This window comes from Puccinia triticina, chromosome 9A (assembly GCF_026914185.1).
Source record: "Puccinia triticina chromosome 9A, complete sequence".
Lineage (NCBI taxonomy): Eukaryota > Fungi > Basidiomycota > Pucciniomycetes > Pucciniales > Pucciniaceae > Puccinia > Puccinia triticina.
Genome location: NC_070566.1, coordinates 4,174,963 through 4,195,718, shown reverse-complemented (window position 1 = coordinate 4,195,718; position 20,756 = coordinate 4,174,963). Strand labels below are relative to the sequence as shown.

Genomic DNA, 20,756 nt, shown 5'->3' with positions numbered 1-20,756 from the left:
TGAATGGATTTTCTGGAATCAATTGTAATCTCTGAACAATGTCACCCCATCAAGGCACATATAAAAATTGTTTAGTCACCAAAAATTCAATCATTTCTTGTTGTTAACCTGATGATACAAAATCTCAGGATTTTTTTTTTGCCTGTTTTGTTGTTGATACTGCTTTCAGTGACCAACTTTTGGAATCACACTACCTATAACACATATAAATTCATAGCTTCATGATTCAAATTGAGCACCTGTTGATCTATAAGTCTCTCCTATCCCAAGAGTTGACAATTGCCAGCCCTGACTACATTCCTGTAGAACCCCCTCCTCCCTTGGGGTTCGTTCACAAGGAGTCACACATGTACCCTGACTTATCACAAGCGTGTAGCTAGATGGGTGGCCTGTAATCCCTGGCTCAGGAGAGACCTCTCTCTATTCCTCTGGACAGACCTCAGCTCCTTCCCTTTGAGCCAGTCAGTCAACCTGTAATCAAACCCCACTGTGTTTGGTCCTGGAAGTTCCTTATGCTCTCCAGCCCACTCCCAGTGTGCTTGTGTAACACCACTGAAAAGGTTTTTGGTTGGCAATTTTAGATAATTAAATTCCATCAATTGTTAACTTATTTGTTGCATCACATACAAATCAACTTTGATTATAAATATCCCAAAGCCTTCTATAAATTCATCATTCAAAAAGATGAACACATCATGAACTACTGTCATAGAGTAAACAAGTTGAGCTGGGAAGCTGGGCTAACAGCTTTTCCCAGGCCATTCCTTGAACCTCAACAGTCCTATCTTATTCAAAATTTGCCAATGAAGATTCTTATCATACCCTTAAATCCTCCCTACACCCTTGCACCCCGGCGCACACTTTTGATTCTTGCCATACCCTTAAATCCTCCCACCCTACACCCTTGCACCCTGGCGCACACTTTTTCTTCAATGAGGGGGGGGGGGGGGGGGTGGCCGGTGCATCTAGATTGAATTTGAAGATGGGAAAAACAGGGGGGATTGGGCATTACCTGCTTCCCTGCAGCGGCGAAGCCGCCTTGGCCTCTAGTGTTTCTTTACAGGGAACAAAGTGATTCACTTGACTGAGTAGATCCACCACTACCATGATGGAATCAAATCTAAGTTTATTAAAACCACAGATTCACCAAAAAAAATTCAAGGGTTTCCCCTGTACAAGAGGTTTTGCAGAAACAAATAAAAGGGCTTTCAAGCTAAACAAAAAACCAAAGTAGACTAAATTACATGATAAAAAGCAACTGATTTTACAAACTCCAAGCCTGTGACATGCCACAGGTGAAAAAAGACCGGATTTAACCCGCTCAGCCTGGCGGAAGTGCGTGGGGCAAAAGTCGGGGCTGTGAGGACATCAACCCGCGCAAGTGCAACGGGGGATACCCTGGGGCTAAATCCAGCACACAAGAGCTCTTTATACAATCAACACAAAGCTCTCATCCGCGACACACCATCCTCATAACAACAGTGAAGCTCTGGCAGTATGTGCTACCAGCCTCTAACTTAGCCAAGTCCCTCCTCCTCAGGGGAGCGAAGCAACCTCCAAAGGAGGGATTTACGGGCTATGTCGCCCCCGCGGCCTGTGAGGATTAAGCAAATGGCTGGAGAAAATTTTAAAACTCAACCTACTCATGCTTTTCTGAACATTTTGCTTCCTTGTTTTGATTTAAATGATGGCCTCACTTGTGCGCATCTGCTCACCTTGACCGCTTCCCTTCAGCTCTCACGGTTGGGTCACAACGCTGCCATGAAGTTTTGTGCGCATCTGGAATATGTGTTATGGCATCTGCCTGTAGTCCAGCGTCTTCCATGCATCAGCACTGCATCAAACAATACACACATACCATGGTGTTAGGGTCTGTTATTATGGTGCAAGCTTCTGATTTCACCAGCTGTATTCTATGCAGTTGATGTCGAGTGTCAGATGTGGTGGATGATACAGACTGAACATGAAAAAGCCAAATCTTGCTTGCAATCAAAAAGAGTCAGCTGGGAGAACCTGCTGAGCATTTCAAACATCATGAAGCGCACGGCTTGATTCTCCCAGATAAGCCGCTTCTTTTGGTGGGCAACTTGGTAACTGCTAAGGGTGTGAGGGTAGCTGTAGAGAGCTTAAAAAAAAGCCACTTTTTCCTAATCCTCATATGCAAGCCAAGTGACTTAGTGCATAAGTCCCTCCTTCGGAGGGTCCCTGCGGGACAGCGTCGCCCCTCCACATAGAGAGGGACTTAGTTAAGTTAGTACCAGCCTAGACCGGCCTCAACAACCAACCCTGTCATACAGGTTTAGAATCACACCCTTCATCGTCAACATTGCACAACGCCTTGGGATGATCAAGCCATCTGCCACAAAAATCAACCAATCATCACATTCTGTCAATAGTAAGCTTGTTCCCACTGGAGCTCAAGCCAGGCTCTCCAAAACGCACTAACCGCTATCCACTCTTTTTACGTGAATTAATGAACCTCAATACCAACCATCAATCCACCACCAAGAGGCCGCACAGGTAACGGCCCTACGGACGTCATGACCCATGCTGGCGAACTTAACGAAATCTTTCCTTTGGAGGTCGCTTCAAAGACGCTTCGCGCCTCCACAGAGAGGCTTAGTTCAGCTCGCCACCCAAGGGGTACATAAATTCAAGAAAATTGGGGGCGCATGAGAGCTGGTATGTAGAAGCTTCTCTGAACCTTGATGTCTGTGAACTACCGGCTGAGCTTGCAGATGTAAGTTTGATACTTTGCTTGTATCACTACTATCTTGTGAATATACTGGTCTGACGCTGATACCTGTCCTCAGGAACTGCCATGACCTTAGCGACTCTTCCGGAAGACAAAAAGTGCGCCGGGGAGGGTGAAATTACTCTTATGAACATCTGCGACTGCAGTAGTGACAGACCTGATGATCGTTAACTGATTTCCGTGTTGTTTTGGTTAGAAAAGCGACTTGATTGCAGACAGATCTTCACCGCCCCAGCAGTCACTTACAGTTGCGCAAGGCATCCTACTGTACAGCCTTGCCCGCAAAAAGATATTTGAGACGCAGGCCGAATGTACGGCCCGTCATTTGAGTAGTATGTCATGTAGATGACATTTTTGAGCTGTTTGGATCATGTAGATTCCAGTTCTAAGTGGGCTAAGGTTTCTGACCAGCCAAAAAAAAGTTTCATTTTTTTTGGGTCTGAAATTACGGACATTGGCCTAACTACATACTGTAAAGCCATACATATCAGCTTACATATGCTAAACCCATATGTATGGGTGTATTGCACCTATAAGTCCATAGATATTGCACCTCCAATCAACATTGGAGGCCCCCCAAGCAACATCAGAGCACCTCCAATGGCCCTGAGGTGACCCACCTGGGCAATTGGTGGCCCTCATGGCAAACATGGAGTGTTATACATATGTACACCATGATCCCAACCCGTCCCAACCCCCTTTCCAACTGATTTTGGCCATAAAAAATTGGGAAAAAACAAAAAAACCGGCCCTAAAATTCCGGACGGGGGTCCCCCGGGGGTATTTCTTGTACAGTAGGATGCCTTGCGCAACTGTACTTTCACCAATCTTCCATCAACAATGCATTCACAGAAACAGAACCATCAGTAGTCCCCAATAAAAGTAGACAACCACCAGAAAGTGAATGTGCTATGGTCTCATCCAGATGAGGCCCACAGGCCCTCTATCCATCACATTTTTCTCAACGCTCCAGTCAACTCGGACACGGCTTCAGTAAACACCTATACTCCACCTGCAGGTTCTTCGGCTTTCGCTGTTTGACTCGAACGGCCTGGGCGGTATTGAAGAGTCGGCGGCCAATTCTTGGCAAGCAACTTGGTTCAGTGCGCTAGAAGAGTCTGCCGGCTCTATACTGGACTGCCACCAACACTGTGGAGGGATACATCTCTTAGCACCTTTAATGGTGCTCATACGAGTCCAACCGACGGACACTCAACCTTTGGTCATCTTCTTTGAGGCTGATAATGCAGCATCCACCAGCGTCTAAAGCTTCTTGACTGGCTCTCAGCGGCTCTTTCGCTGCTACTCTCAATAACCTCATTGGCGTCTTCAAACCCTGCAGAAACGCTCCCCCTTACTCGGCCTCATGCCTCACGTCTCGGCCCCCTTGAATACATAGTTATGTTTTCTATTGATTTTATCAGTCGAAGATGCATTCCAACCAAGCCAACTGGAGTTGCCTTGCAAAAATTGCCTCCTCCAGCATCCAAGACCCAGTAGTGTGAACCCATCACACATTTATCATTTTTCATTGATAAGGACTATATATCATGGCGCTCTTTGCTCCTCCGTCACCCCCGCCCCCCCCCCCCCCCCCCTCACCCTGCGGTCCCTCTGTTTGTCTTCTGTTTTGGATCATTTGGCATGTTGTTTAGTAAATACTCCAACTGTCTATAAGAATACAGTATCAACTGTGTTTAAGGAGAGTAAAATTTTAACAAAAGAAATTCAGGCACTGCAAAGATGTAAGCAAACTCTAGCTCAATGAGGGTAACTGAAATAGATGTTAAGGACTCAGAGTCAAATGCTGTCTTGTGTTTTTATGTCAAACCAACCTGTTGTGAGACTCTTCATTTGTAGCAGTATACTGCATGGGTAGCTTTGAATTCACAGTACACTGTTGTTGCAATTGATTCCTGAAGAAGCAGGTGTTGTGATAATATTTTGTACCCAATTTCAACAATCAATTCTGCTTTTTTAAAATTTACTGGGTCTCCAGATGGCAAACAACATGCTTTTTCAACTTCTTTGTCAATCACAAAACTTCCAACCAAAGAGAGGACAAGAAGTTCATGGCATGTCAATAATAAGTAAAATCTGATGAATTGAAAGTAGGTATGCAGGTTTGGAAGAACACAGTGGTTGTAACTACAGTAAAGCTGACAGGAGGAGATTTGTAGTAATAAATCTGAACTGGCTGGCAAATTTTGAGACGTACAGCCACAGTCAATTTCTCTTCATCAGAAAGACCCCATCTCATGTGGGACTGCTGTCTGGACTGTAGTAAAACAAGAACATCCAAGAGTTGAAATATTTCAAAGGGTTGTAAAAGTTGTGGGCCTGCTCAGACAATTTGTTTAATCACCTAATGTGGTACTGCACCCCTGAAAGTGTAGCGGTGTAGCTGCCTTGAACTCTAGTCCTCCTGAAACCGGCAATTTAGTAATGAAATCAATTGCAATTACACTTGAAGGATGGTGAGGAACTGGAAGAGGGTTTAATGTTCCCTCTGGATTTTGCCGCCTAGCTTTAACACACTGGCAAGAATTGAAATATTTCACATACCGGATAACATCCTTTCACATTCCTGGCCACGAAAAGGAGAAATTGATCAAGGATAAAGTCCTTGCAATTCCCTGGTGTCCCACTGTTGGTGCATCATGAAAGAGCCACTTTTAAAAAAACTTGAGAAACTGATGTCAGTTGACATGCAGTTACCATGCTAGTACTTTGATCAGTACCTGGGTTCTTCCAACACTGAAACAAATATGACACATGGAGTGTATCTGGTAAACGTTTTTCATTGAAGATACAGACCTACAAGTCCTATTTTTTGTTTTTAGCCCTGATTATGTATAGGATGGCTGAAAACAAAAAATAGGACATGTAGGTCTCCATCTTCAATGAAAAAGGTTTACCAGATGCGCTCCATGTATTGTATTTGTTTCAGCATTGGTTCTTCCAGGATACTTCCAGCTTGCTTCCAGCCTAGCTCAGCATGGCCAGGTGATAAGCCACAAGGCACAGCTCAGTGCTCAATTTTAAGCACTGTGCCTCCAGGTGTCCTCAGAAACTCAGCCTTGACAATGGACTGCACAAGTCCATGGTGCAACCTCATGGACGCCTCCCTCCCAGCAGAGAGGCCATCCACTTTGACTGGGTACAAGCGCGTCAACTGGGAGCAACTGCTCCCAGTCAAGTCCGGTCATCAAGTGGGTATAAGTCCACTTGATGACTGGTGTGTGCTGGTCATCAAGTGGTTCTAAGTCCACTTGATGACCGATGTGTGCCGGTCATTGATTGGGTTGTGTACCCTCTCAATGACCAGCACAAGCCAGTCATCAAGAGGGTACACATCTGCAATGTTTGACAAGGAAGTCCTCCAATGTAAATACAAAGTTGACAGAAGTTTCACCTTGGCAAGCTAACCCGCCAACCTGGAACTCCCCAATCTGGCTCCCAGAGATTGTTGGTATTTTAATCAAGCCACGATCTACAGATGGAAGGGACCACATTTCCCCAGAAAAGTGAAGATTTTCTGGCTGTGTATCAAAGTCTGCAGAGGCTATAGTCAACAGCTCCAGTTGAATGATCAAGTACAGGTGGGGATTGTATTTCATTTACTTTGTACATACCTTCAAGCTGTGTCAAACAGTCCATCTGCCGATCCACCAAAATATGGAACTGGTGGATCTGTGAGAGATGATCATCATGAATATAGAATTCAAACAGAATTATTCAACAACATGTCAGACAACAGTGAAACAATGCAATACACACATTGTTATTTATTGATATTGGTATTAGTTTTGGGTCCAATAAATAGTATTGGTATTTGATCAGTTCACTGATCCAATCCAATACAATACAATAATAGCTGTATCACTGGGATGGGGTGTTGGATTGAGCATCAATTGCCAAGAAAAGGGTTATTTTTGAAAGAAAAAAGATACAATACCACCCTGTTGTATCCTTTTTTCCATAAAATTACACGGCATTGAATTCTCATATATTGAAAATACGATACAATACGTAGTATTGTCCAATACTGGTATTGTGTTGTATTTTATGATATTGTATTTTATTGTTTCACTGTTGGGTCAGAGCATAGACGTAAAGCATAAGTTACAACTGCATAGAGTATGCAGCTGTTGCATCAACATATTTCAGGATAGTAATAAGCATATGGGGGAAGTATGGAAAAGGTCAATCTTAGTTGCCAGACATGAAGATTTAGTTTTTTAGTCATGTTGGCAAGCATTAAAAAAAATAAAACTGAAGACTTTTCAAAAAAATAAAAACATAAATATGTACATCACCAGTTGAAAATTCAGAACAAGGGCTCAGTTTTAGCCAACATGCAATCAGGAAACAGCAAAATAGCACACAAGTTCACCAGGGTGTTTCAAAGTTTCAAACAGCATTATCTGTAACTGGGTAAACACAGTTTGAGCCAGTTAGTTTCATCATAATTTTAAGGCATGTGTTTCTTCTCATTCAAACTTGCATCAGAAAGATGTTGAAAAGCCTTTGGGAATGGCACTGCAAACTTATAATGTGAACCTCCCACACAGAATGTTGTGAAAATTCACTTTCCAAAAAAACCTTCATCAGCTTCATCCTTCAAGGTAATTTTACCCTAGTCTCATTCCACATCAGATACCTGTGAAGACTACTTTGAAATTTTGGACAGGAAATAGAAAGCCAAAAAAAATTTCTGAATTTGTAGCTTAAAACTTCTCTTGCACTTCTTATAGCACCAATCATGAATTACCAACTTCTTGGCCAGCTGTGGCTCATATCACAGACACTTGTTTTGCAAGTTTTAGTTGGAAAAATTCATATCTATGTAAAAGCCAGTTGTGATCCTGAGTCTCTATAGTGACAACAGGACACAAGAAGTGGGGGGGGCAATAGTTGGATTTCTTGGGATAAAGAAACTACAACTATAAGAGAAAAAGAGAAAGAGAGAGAGAAACCAAGCAGGATAAGGAAAAAGAGAAGTGCTAGGTTATTCTAGTGGGAATGCACGTCCACTGGCAATGCTACTCTTCAGAAGAGTGCTGCTAATCTGTGCTAGAAGTGCTACAGCTTCCTCTCAGGAGGGTATCTGGATTAGATAAGTTTAATCCAGCCACAATTTTTTAGCTTCCTTCTGGATAGTCAAGGTTCTTAAAGGGAAACCTGAGGGACAGCCCTGTAACCTAGATTTGAGGCAAAGGCCAAGTGATAATAAGGGACAGCCCTGTGATCAAGATAGAGGCAAAGGCCTGTGGATTTGGAGGGACAGCCCTGTGATCAAGAAGGAGGCAAAACCAGAAGAAAGAGCAGATCAAGCAAGACACAGAGTTGTACCTCTGAGATAAACAAGGTTCAGTGAAAGAGGTTACTTACTGTCAATATCCTAGGCGCCTGTGATGGTAGGTATACTGGGAGTATAGTAGGCTCTTTGGTGGTGATCCTGGAGTTATCTGAGTGGTGGTTCTGGTGTGCTGAAGTCTGTGGATCCTCCAGCTGCATGGGGGATCCTGACTTCGAAAATTTTCAAAGTTGGATGACATAATCACACATGTACATGTGGTTGGGAGCACTCAGGGCGCTGCTGCGCATGTGTGTCACAAACCACAAACTCTATGAAGGAGTAGAGATATTGTAAAGTGATCAGTGAACACTAGGGTCAAAATTGCATGAGAAATCAGAATCTGAAGTCAAAACAAGGTTAAACCTTAAGCATGAAAAGATATAAGAGATTTGAGGTAGAAATAATGATAAAGGTAGACTTTAGGTCAGCTGCGCTGACTCTAAGGCTGACACCAGTGAACATATGGTGGAAAACCTGGCTGGTGAATCCTATGTTACTGGAGGCAATACTGAAGGTAGGTAGAATATATAAACAGAAAAACACTTAGAAGCCTTAGCTAATTACTTTTTTCAACTCTCCTGTTCTGTGATTGAACATATTTTTACTGACCATTGTGTTTTTGAATATTTATATAATTTTCTGGTAGAAATAAACATAGATACTTTCCTGCTTGGTTGCTACTCTGACTCGTCTTCTGAAGATTGGGGACACAGGCGCTACAATCATAGAAAGTTTGAACGCAGGAAAAGTTAGTATTCCCCATTCTATGGACCTATTCTCTTCCCCACCCAATTTTGGAAAAAAGTGAAACATTTCTGGGAAATTAAACTTAGCTGAAATTGTCTATTACCTATAGAGGATTCTTGGCCAAGTAGAAAACGTTATAGAGGTGAGGAATTTGTTTATGTATATTAAAAAATCTTATGAGTTTGAAGGCTGTGAAATTTAAACAACATGTGAAATCTGAAATATTCTAGGGGATAATGAATTGATTGGTTCAAGATCTGAGTTTGTCCTACATTTACCCAAACCCAAAAGTATGTTGCTCAATATTTTTATCAAATTAACCCAATCTAATATTTTTTTGTTTGCAGTAATTCCAATAGAACATTCAGCAAACTACATCAGGAATATTTTGTGTGACATTGAAGAGACCATGAAATCAAATCCTGGATTGAAGAATTCAAAGTACACATTTTTTCAACTACAGGAGCACTTTAATCTTATGAAGTCCGCTTTTGAAGAAACTTACCAACCAGATCCATCCCCAATGAACCTTTTTGCATCTAAAATCCCAAGGAGTGAAATTTCAGGACATCAATTCATTAGGGAATGGAACAACATTTGCAAAATACTGGAAACAACCACAAATTCACTGTCACAATCAAATATGTATTTGCATGAAAAGATGGGAAAACTTATGATCTTGTTCCTCTCTGAATCAATCAAGCACAGAATGTGCAACTTGGTGGACATGAAGAACTTTTTGAGGGGTACTAGGGGGAAGTTGTTACTTTTGAACCACATGAAAAATTTATCATTTGAGAAAGAAATAATGGGGGTATATCTTATTACTATTGACTTCAAGTCTAGAATTCTTCAGAGCTCCTTGTATGGAGAATTACAAGTCTTGTTACAAGGTACTTGATTGATTCTGTATTCTTTCCAAATGGGGAGCTTAAATTGATTCAACTGTGTTTTTGATATCAGCAGTCATGGATAAAGACTTTTGGGATAGGTTGGAGCTTGAATATCTCTTCACTATTCACAAGATAAAACACCGGTCCATAACCCCATGTATCAAAAAATTAATTGATATGTTGAAGAGAAAATCAATCAATGTGAACTACTTGTATGAAGAGAGCATATTCATGCATCTGGGACCTGAAGCTGTGTCACAAATTCAATTCAAATATCATATCAAGGAGATGTTAACAGATATATCAGAGCTTAAATTCATTGCTCATGGGAAAAATGATGATCTTTATCTGAATTTGAAGCTTTTTTATGATACAATAAAATATCTGATAAACTCTAATCATGAATATATCTCAAGAGAAATGAAAGAAGAAATTCAGAGCTCAAAGGATTATCAGTATGTGCTATTTCTTGAAGAATTTATTTGACATTTTTGTGTCACATCAAATCTATTTTTGGTAAACAAGAGATCCCTGCAGTTTAGGTATCAATACTCATTCACTCCCATAGATATATACAAAATGTTCATATCAACTCCAGAACATTCTCAAAGGATAAAATCATTCTCCCAAGAATCATCTCCAATCCAGCCAACCCAAATATTGCGTACACCATCCATGTCTTTTCCAGATAGGAAAGTTGTATCTTGGGTACTGGATTGCACAGAAAATGCAAGAGACCAATCTGAACCAAATAGAACAACAATTTCATTAGCTTTCCAGTGGTGGAAAAAAACCTACAATTCCTACTATATACAGAGAAAAAAGCTGGAATCCATGGATTTATCTGCTTCTCACAGGATAATTAGACTAACAAACAGACTTATCTACCTTGCAACAAAAGATAATTCAAGACTTCAAGATTTAACAAGTAAGTTTTATTCAATTTTATATATATTATGGAAAGCAAATCCACAGAATTCATCCCTCAAATAAAAGCTTCCTTGGCATGTAAGGAAATTTTGGTGATGAACTGTACTGGTTGGCCCCCCAGATGGGTGGTGACCCTTTGATTTTTGGATTTTCTCTACTTCTTTTTTTAAATTTTCTGGTATGCCTTGCTTTGTGTGGCAAGAGAAGATAACTTTTTGGTCACCCAGCACAAGAAATACCACTCCTGGATTCTAATTTCCATGGATGAATCCTTATTGGAAATCTGGAACAAAATGTATTACAAAACCTGTGTTATTGGGCTGGCACAGTTTGTACTAGCTGATTTCAGAAGGGTTCATATGTTCATATTACTCCTCAATCAAGGTCCAAGGAGAATTATTCTACAAAGATCTATGCAAGGCATATGCATACAGCCCACTGAAAGATGTCAATAATCCCCCAAGAATTTCACTAAAATATATATTTGGTGGTTCAACTCATGCAGGATATTGTTTAAATGTCCTAATCTTGGCTTGGGGTCTCTTCACATTACTTCAGGAATTTTTTTCAATTCTTTGCAGAGTTCAAATCAAATGAATAATTGAGGCAGAAAATCTAACTTTCATGTTTTGATACAACAAAGTTCAAAGTTTGGGACGCAATCAAGATGTAAACCCAAATTTACTCTTTGGATACAGAAAGAAAACTGCTGAAAATTATGGGAGAATAGGCTCATCATTGAGAAATCCAAACAGTCTAACAGATAGTAAACACAGTATGTATCAGATTCAAATGCTTTACATTGATTTTAGGAGAATCTGATTTAATAAATTTTATCTTTCAATACCCACAGAAGATATCATTGACCTTGGCTTGGATAATGGAATTTCACAAAGAAAGAAAGCAAAAGGTGGGCTACACATCACACTTCATTGTAAATTTCATCTCAAACATAAACTGATTCAAAATTTGAATTTTCCTCTTGACATAAATCATTTCAATTTCACATTATACAACAAATAATAAAAGTCAACAGCCCGTAATTTGCTGTCATGATATAGGGTTTTTGATGAAGAACATCAGAAAACAATAGCCAATCAGGACATCAAGGCAGATATTTCTTGTGCAAAAATTTCTGTCTCAACAATTTGTCTGAATTAGGATCTCTAAGAATTTCAGTTTTTTTTCCTTCAGAAATTTAGCTTTTCTTCTCTTTCTCACCTTCTTGATCTTCCTCTCCTTTATCCAATAATCAATTTGGTCATTCTCTTTTTGAAATCTTGAAAAGTTTCCACCCATTTCTCATTTTTCCAATTTTAAAAAAAAAATAACATCCCCATTGTGCAGGGCACAATTTTGAGGGTACCATATGGTGATGCGGAAAATCTCATCTGAAAAACCTTTCCAACAACTGCTTTAACCAGCAAAGCAGGTGGTCTGAGAAGTAGTCCAATCAGTTAATTTTTGCAGTGCAGGGGCCCAATCTTACCATTCATAAGTCTCCCTTTCACGCAGAGTAAGCAGCATTTATGAAGCAGATGACACATGTTTGTTCAGTGAGCAGAGGGGTCCACAGAGCTGCTGTTCTCATCACAGCTGCATGTCACAGTTCACCAATTCTGGAGCCCCCGTCTTTCGGGGGACCCCAGCTGGTGTTTGGAGGATCCCCGGCGCCTCGTGTTCGCGTATTTTGTAGACCACCCATTGGGAGTCACGGCCAGCGTCAGCTTTACTGTTCATCATGGCACCCAGCGCGATCCCGAAACCTGACAAACGCCAGCGCTCGATTGCTCAAATGTTTGGCGCCAAAGATCCGTCGTTTGGAGTCACGAGTAAGACTTCTTCCCCGAGCGTTTCTTCCACCACAACGTGAGCCTTTTGTTGCACTCTTGTTAACGACTCCAAAGCGGAACCGGGGACTGAGATGTATGTCGTCCGTTCTTTCATCAGCTCATCAGCCAGGGTCACCGCGCCTGCTCCAAAGTCCAAGGGCAAAACATCGAATGTTCGAACGCTCGTGACGACCGGACGCTTGGCCCGAGTATCCTATCAGAAGCTGCAGCCGGTCGATTCAGAGTCCTATCGAGATTCTCTATCGGCTGAGTTCAAGGAGCTGCTCGCGCTGGAAATCGATCCCGAACATGGCCTGGGCTCATCCTACCTCCACGTCCTGCGAGCTCAACTTACCCAACAATACTTCCTCGATCTCAAGCGGTTTTTGATTGCAGAGGGGCTCAATCAACCACGAAATAATATCTACCCGCCTGCCAAAAATATTTACCATTGGAGTCGGGCTACACCATTAGACCAGATCCGGGTCGTTATCATCGGGCAGGATCCATATCACGGTCCTGGCCAAGCTCATGGCCTATCATTTTCTGTTCCTAAGGGTATCCCTATACCTGGCTCCTTGAGAAACGTGAGTGCTTGCTGAATTTATTTTTTGACATACTGGATGAAAAACTCCAGTCTATTACGACAACTGATGATTCTCAGTAATCTCTAGATTTACCAGGAGTTGAAAAGTGAATATCCGGAGTTTAAGGCACCTGGGCATGGTACTCTCCGCTCTTGGGCTGAATCTGGGGTCTTACTTCTCAATACGTCTTTGACAGTGAAAAAAAGCTCAGCCGGCTCGCATTCCAACAAAGGCTGGGAACAATTTACGGATGCCGTGGTTGATGCGATTGACTTGTATGGTGGACTGGGACTTTTAAAAGATATCAAGCCTACGGAAGCAGACCAGACAATTGAACCTGTGTCCAAACGCATTAAACTAGATCATCCCACTTCGTCCGAAGCTAGCCCACCTGAAACTAAAGGTTCTCAGTCTACCACCTCACTTCTCGACCCCAACCCCCCCACACCGGTTTCAGTTTCAACCCTGAAGGCCTCCACTTCAGACGCAGATCACACAGCTTCAGTTCCCGATTCAGACAAAGCACCTCATAGCGATAAAATAACCGCAGAAAATCCGGATCACCAGCCTTCAAGTGACAAAAAATTGGAGGAATCGCAGCCAGCGTCCCCGGATATCAATTTAGCGGAATCAACCACAACGCCGAAATTATCACAAGTTGCGGGAAGAGATGATGATGCACCATCATCCATCTTGGCCGAAGATCCAAGAAATCAAGACTTGCCAGGATTCGGCAAAGGCGTTGTCTTTCTGTGTTGGGGAAAATGGGCCGCTGATCGAGTGGCACGTCTATCCGAGGTCAGTAGACATTTTCGGCATCTTTTTTTGTCTCCCATTCAGTTTGTAGAGAAAGTGTCATTGATAAGCTGCCTTCGACCATTAAATTTATGAATTCTAAATTAAGTCAAAACATTTGATTCTCAAATCCGCCCATCCATCACCTCTTTCAGCTCATCGAGGATTCTTAGGGAATAATCACTTCAAACTAGCCAATGAATGGCTAGAAAAGAAATACGGCAAGTCGGCTAAAATCAACTGGTGTGATTTGAAGCCTTAAACGACACGATGATCAACACAATTGTACTTTAGCCGTTCATGTACCTCCCTGTCAAGTTTGTTAAGTTATTGTTTTGCATTTTGTTAGTAAGATCACAAAGCTCTATGCCCTAAATTCATCTTTAAGATCAAGGCAGGATAGGCCGCAAATCGCGTCTGCATGCGTCTTCAGCCAGAGTGAGGATGTAAACATACCTGTCCAGCGCGAGATGGTCGAGACTTGGAAGAAATGGCCCAATGAGTACTGGGGCTGGGACATCTCTTCCCTGACTGTTCTATCATGTTGGCTTTCCCCACTCATCCGGACCAATTCATCTTGGCTGGTCGTGCTGGGGGATTTACTGCCTCCGATCACGGGGTGTAAGAGGCCGGAAGTTGAACTCACAAAGCAAATATCCTTCAGGAATAACTTGGCCCTTACGAACCTCATTTTTGGAGCCTAGATTCGGTAGGAATGCCTGAACGAAAGTGGTTACCAACAATGAACAAATTTTTGACCCTCTCTGTGACTAACACCTTCGGCAAGAACGGGAAGAAGTGGAAGGTCCTTGCACTGCTTGTACCTTCTCACCGAATAAGACATTGACCGCAGACGGATACACCCGACCCGCTTGCCGGGATGAATCTGCTTCAACAAAGAGACGGCAGGACATGGCATCCTTCGGACTCAAGTTCGGAGGCGGGCGCTTCGGGCCCAGGAGGGACTTCTAGTTAAGTTCGACGGCACCCTCTCACGGAAGCACGGAAGGCCGACAAAAGGGGCCGCTTGCCGGCAAGCGGACTATCAACAAGATGTACCCGTTTGCCAACGATGTTTTCTTCAGCGAGAAGTTTACAACTGTTCAGCCTTGTTCAGCACAACCAAGGACACCACGGGAGTGCGCCGACGTCGGTTTGCTGATTGTTTTTGCCGGCAACCTGACCCTCCCCGACCCAGCCAAACCTTCCTGCTGGCCGCCGTCGTGGTGTCGCGGTTTGCAGCCACAGTGTCGGGCCGACCACAAGCGCTGCCGCATATCTGACGGCAGCAGGGGCGGGTCGTCGACAGGCTGCCCTTGTTCAAACAAATCTCTCAGCGACTCTCCAGGTCGTGAGATTATGTTTTTGGGCAGCCCCAGCCGTCGAGCTACCCACCATGTGATGAGTGCATGGGATCATGTACTCGCACCTCTGCCGTGAGAGGCCGTGAGAGTCCAGGCATGAGACGCTCGGCGCGCCGCAAAAAAATCCTCGCAGCGAAGCTTGAACCCATGTTCCATCAGCAGCCCATGCTCAGAGGCACCGCATCTTCCAACTGATCAGCCAAAGGCCAATGGTGATAACAGGTGAAATTTGAGAATACAGCCTAGCATCCTCAAGATGGGCTGATCCAAATTTTTGCAAAGTCATTTTTTGTCAAAAAAAAAAAACACTCTTCAATTTTTTTTCTCGAGCTCTCGCATGAAAGAATAACCTCTGAGATGAGCAGGAAATGCTACGCTGAGGGAGGCCTCGACGGCAAGCCGGCGGCAAAACGCGGTCATCCTGACCCGGGTGAGAGCATCTCCAACGGACTCGCTAAAGCGGGACTCGCGACCCCAATTTAGCGAGTCGGGCGAGTTTTCGGGGTCCAACGGACTCGCTACACGACTCGCCAAACGCCTCCCGAGTCGCCTCAACTCGCCACAGCCCTCCACTTGTGGCGAGTCTGCTCCAACCCGACACTCGGCCCTCTTGGGCCGCACCTCGCACCCCACACATGCTACACCTAACGCTACATCACCTACCGGCCCATCCTCACATCAGGTCATTGGTAGGATGACCGGTCGTTGATACCCATGACTGGTCATCAATAAGATGACCGGTCATTGATACCCATGACCGGTCATCGATAGGATGACCTGTCATCGATACCCATGACCGGTCATCGATAGGATGACCTGTCAACGATACCCATGACCGGTCATCAAAGCCGATGACCGGGCATCGATAGTCATTGATACCCATGACCGGTCATTGATGCCCATGACTGGTCATCGATCCCATGACCGGTCATCGAGGCCGATGGCCGGGCATCAACATAGATGAGCGGACATCGAGACCAATGACCGGCATCAATATAATCACGGGTCATCCTATTGATGACCGGGATCAATGCATGGCCGGTCATCGATAGGATGACCGGGCGTTTGACTCCGAGGATCGAAAGGATGACCAGGAGCTGGTCATCTACTTGTGTGGCTTGACGGGCAAGGTGTGGTCTTGCCGACAACGAGTTGGTCCAGCCTGTTGTCGGGTCTCGATTTCTGGCGAGTCCGCTGTGGACCGAGCCTGGGATACCCCGTTACATGTGGTCCAGGGCCGTGACCCAGGGTCTGCGCGATCCAGGGACCGTTGGAGATGCTCTGAGCCTCGGCGAGACAGCTTCCGGGTTGGTTTGACAGCCCTGTGAGCTCAAGTCTCCAGTATCAGATGTGTCAGAAAAAAGACTGACCTTCGCGAGACGCCGACGACGTGCTGCCCTGCATTCGCACGCAGCCCGACAGTGTGTCCTGTGTCGTCGGGTTGTCGCTCCGAGGGAGCCCAGGACGAGGACGGCTGCCGGGCGGCTGACAGGCAGCGCGAGTTGGGTCGAGCCACCGGGTCGCCGCCAGGCAACTGACCGGCAGGCTTGCGGCGGAATGACCGAGGTGGTCGCCTGTCGTCAAGAGGGACGGCAGCCTGACCGTCGCAGACGCCGACGACGTGCTGCCCTGCATTCACACGGCAGCCCGACAGGAGGGACACCCCGACGCCGTGCTGCCGTGCATTCACACGGTAGGCCGACGTGTGTCCCTTTGTCGTTGGGTTGTCGGTCCGAGGGAGCCGAAATCGCTCTCGTGGTGGACCAAAACCGATTGCAGGTGATCAGAGGTGATCGTGTGACTTGAGCTCAGTTTGCATGATGCGCTCTGGAGACTTCCATTCACGATTGCGTCCGATTGAGTCATAGTTGCCAGGACTGTCAGGTCCCTGGGCAGTTCCAGTTCATGCGGACTGTGGGTTACATACATAAATTAGGAATTGTCACCTTATAAACTTTTCGTTCGTGCCAATGTCCCTTCGTCCTCCAGCTTTGTTTCTTCAAGCTCCAACCCCAACTCCAACTCCAACTCCATCATAACACCTTCCAGAAAGCAGGTTATTATCACAATCCCACAGTCAATCATGTTTTCTCCATCATTAGTCCGCCTTTCACTTCTTGCTTTGATTGGCCAACTCGTCTTAGCCGATGATCCAGCTGGAAAAACTTTTAAATGCTCTTTGTACACCGGCGCCAACACCACGCACGCAAGTAAGTCACCGTTGATGATTCAAAAGTGATAGTCCTAATGAATGGAAACTTATGAAAAACTGAATTTTCCATTCTCGCTATTGTCTCTCGCCCTAGAATGTAACGAACGCCCAGATGTCGTCTGCAAGCAAGGGTGCACCGGCTATGTCAGTGAGTCAACTGATTCCATTTAATAACAATCAGACCGGTCGAAACAGTTGATTTTGGGAATTGATTAATCGTTTTTGATTACATGTATTCATTCAACATAGCTGCCGAAGGATGTCAACCAAACGCTGATCCAACTGCACCGCCAGCAGGTCCGCCGAGCACACAGAAATGTGAGATTGGGTTCGGTCGAAACACGGCTGCGGCTAGAGGTAAGTTATAGTAAATGCACAAGTTTCAGCCGTGAAGTTTTGATTTTTCTGACTCCATGATTTGTTTGGTTGCTTGAAAACAATTTAATTCAATCGATTGCCTTTATGGCTAAAAGCTTGCATCACGAAAACCCACTTCTACAGTTGTAATGGCACAACTACCGGCGAAGCGTGTATGTAAACTTTTGCTTCGTCTGTTCAGACCCACTTTCCCCCAATTCTTCATCTTGAGTAGCAAGAAAGGTTCTCGGAATCGCCAGTTGATCGATGTTCTTTTTTGCCTTTCCCACAGATTGTCACGGTTGTGTTACAACCAAATAGTCCCGGCTGAGCTTACGCCGAACGACCCGAGAAACTGACCTTGGATCAGTTTTGAATTATGCAAACCAAGTTGACAACAGGCTATAACTTCCTATGTCTAGTTCATAACTTTCTCTCTTGAACCTTTGGAGGCGGTGATATGTTCCTAGCTTTCATGATTGTCCCTTCTGTCCTGGCCATCCGTTTGCATAAACTTGACTTTTTGCTGAACGTTGTCTGCAGTCATAACCCTGTCTTCAGATTAACCAAATCATTTCCCTTTTGTATTTTCTTTTGCTCTTCAGATGTCCTTTCACAAAAACAGTAGGAAGACCCCACAAAAACTCTATCAACGGTTCTTACCAACTTGCGTAACTCTTCTCTCCTTGACGAAAGCTCGCGTGCATCTTTCGACTTGGCAACAAGTGAAGATGGTATGAAATAAGGAAAACTAAACAGAAGTAGGTAGCAAATTACCCTGCGAAACCCATGAAACCATGCAAATGAGAAAAAAATGCAACTGCACACTGCGAATCGAACTTCACCCCCGCCGGCCAATTGATACCCAACCTGACATCAGCTGCCTAGAAAAAACCTCACCGGTAGCCTTGTAGCTCCTGCCTGGTAGGGTAAAAGCCCTTCAGGAAGGAATCTATCTAGCCAAGTGGTATAGCTTGACGGCTGCTTGTGCGTATCAGTCCATCCCTGATCGGCTGTGGCTCAGCCAGCCGGAGGAGTGGCTTACATCAGTCCCATCCGGGACATGCCGCGAGCGATGTTGAGTAATGAATTTCCGACGTGCACTGGCAACACCCACTTCCAACCTTCCCCTCAGGAATGCACCAAGGGAACCCGGTGAGAGAACCGAGGTGTTCTGCAAGGATAAAACTGCCCCAGTGGCTGGGGAAGAGCGGGTATAGGGTGCTCGCCAATGAGGTATCCTAGGTGGGTACACCTTTTCAAGTTGAAGCTGCTCGGTCGCCTTGGTGTAAAGGAACCTACCTAGGCCAGTAACAGGGTCCTTGCTGAGGAGGAATCCACCCGGCTAACTCTCTCACAAGCTAGCGTTCCCGGTTGCCGCCGATGCTTTCTTCGGCAAGAAGGTACACTACCTCATAGCTTCTCCCTGTTCTTGCACCTCGTTGAAGGTGATTCATCCCGGTGTTAGCTTGAAACAAGGTGTACGCGCTCGCCGGCGATGTCTTCCTCGATGAGGAGGGTCCTGGAGAGTCAAGTTCTTAGCCATAAGTTCCTGGCCATTCTCGCCCAGGGGAATAGGTACCCACACGTGTGGACTCAATGCTGGTTTCCGCCATGCGGCCGCAAGTCGGTGCCGTTCGTGACTTGAGCTCAGTTCGGACTATGTAACATGGCCCTGGAGACTTCCAGTCACGATTGTGCCAGATTGTGCCCGATTGAGCGATGCGAACTTCCCCTTGCTCCCTATTCCTTCCGGCCAACCTCGCTTCATCCCCCCCAGCAGGTTTTTTCTTCAACTCCCAACTCCATCATCTAACACCTTCCAGAACACAGGGCATTATCATAATCCTACCATCACAATGTTTTCTCCATCATTAGTCCGCCTTTCTCTTCTTGCTTTGATTGGCCAACTCGTCTTAGCTACCCCAAATGACGATCCTGAAGAAAGAACCCAGAGCTGCTTCTATTACTCCGGCGCCAACACAACACAAGCTTGTAAGTCACCGTTGATGATTGAAGAGACGATAGTGCTACTTTATCGAAAACCAAGAAGATAACTGAATTTCTCCTCGCTATTATCTGTTGCTCCAGCTTGTAACGAAAATCCACATGTCGTCTGCAAGAAAGGGTGCACCGGCTATGTTAGTGAGTCAACGCATTTCAATCACACAACAACCAGAATGGTAGAAACAGATGAGTCTAGGAATTAATTCATTGTTTTTCGTTATCCTCATTGAACACAGCTGCCGAAGGATGTCAACCAACCGGCAATCCATCTACACAGCCAACAGATGCGCCGAGCACACAGTACTGTGAGATAGGGTTCGGTCGAGACTCGGCTGTGTCTAAAGGTATGTAGTAAATGCACCAGTTTCAGGTACCAATCTTGTGATTTTCTGACTCTATGATTTGATTGGTCGTTTGAAAACTATTCAATTCAATCGATTGCCTGGATCGTTATCAGTTTGCCAGACGAAAACCCAAACGTACCTTTGTTCAGGCAAAACTACCGGAGCGGCGCGTATGTAAACTTTTACTTCGTCTGTTCGGAACCATTTCCCCCCGATTATTTATACCGATTAATCGCAAGTTGATCAGATTGCTCTTTTTTGCCTTATGGTCTCTCCTAAAGAATGTCACGGTTGTGTTCAAAGCTAAGAGTCCCGGCTGCAATTGCGCAAAACAACTCGAGAAAGACCTTTGATTGGTCTCGAGTTCTGCAAACCAAATTGCCAGCAGGCTTCAACTTCCGGATAAATGTCTAGTTCATGAATTTTTCTTTTCAAGCTTTGGAGGCGGTGACATGCTCCTATTTTTCATGATTGTCACTTCACTTGCCCTGGCCATCCGTTTGTCCAAACTCGACCTGTTGGTGATCGGAGATTGCCTGATATTGTTCTATGAGAATAACGCTTTCAGAGT

General features: G+C 44.6%; 4 protein-coding genes across 4 annotated transcripts; all 4 read left to right on the top strand.

Annotated features, from left to right (window-relative positions):
• Positions 1-2,540: 2,540 nt before the first annotated feature.
• On the top strand, positions 2,541-4,022 carry PtA15_9A416 (uncharacterized protein; the record flags this gene model as incomplete). The annotated part of the gene is made up of 4 exons (XM_053172622.1): positions 2,541-2,582; positions 2,832-2,853; positions 2,952-2,992; positions 3,774-4,022. The coding sequence occupies 4 exons, from the start codon at positions 2,541-2,543 to the stop codon at positions 4,020-4,022; spliced, it is 354 nt and encodes a 117-aa protein (XP_053023844.1).
• Positions 4,023-12,428: 8,406 nt separating this feature from the next.
• Positions 12,429-14,163, top strand: PtA15_9A415 (uncharacterized protein; the record flags this gene model as incomplete). The annotated part of the gene is made up of 4 exons (XM_053172621.1): positions 12,429-12,556; positions 12,638-13,106; positions 13,194-13,904; positions 14,011-14,163. 4 exons carry the CDS (start codon positions 12,429-12,431, stop codon positions 14,161-14,163), a joined length of 1,461 nt encoding a protein of 486 aa, XP_053023843.1.
• A 3,185-nt stretch (positions 14,164-17,348) lies between these two features.
• On the top strand, positions 17,349-18,165 carry PtA15_9A414 (uncharacterized protein; the record flags this gene model as incomplete). Its single annotated transcript, XM_053172620.1, has 5 exons — positions 17,349-17,475; positions 17,572-17,625; positions 17,727-17,834; positions 17,979-18,007; positions 18,127-18,165. The coding sequence occupies 5 exons, from the start codon at positions 17,349-17,351 to the stop codon at positions 18,163-18,165; spliced, it is 357 nt and encodes a 118-aa protein (XP_053023842.1).
• Positions 18,166-19,693: 1,528 nt separating this feature from the next.
• PtA15_9A413 (uncharacterized protein) lies at positions 19,694-20,492 on the top strand (the record flags this gene model as incomplete). Its single annotated transcript, XM_053172619.1, has 5 exons — positions 19,694-19,829; positions 19,926-19,979; positions 20,078-20,185; positions 20,299-20,355; positions 20,467-20,492. 5 exons carry the CDS (start codon positions 19,694-19,696, stop codon positions 20,490-20,492), a joined length of 381 nt encoding a protein of 126 aa, XP_053023841.1.
• Positions 20,493-20,756: the final 264 nt, after the last annotated feature.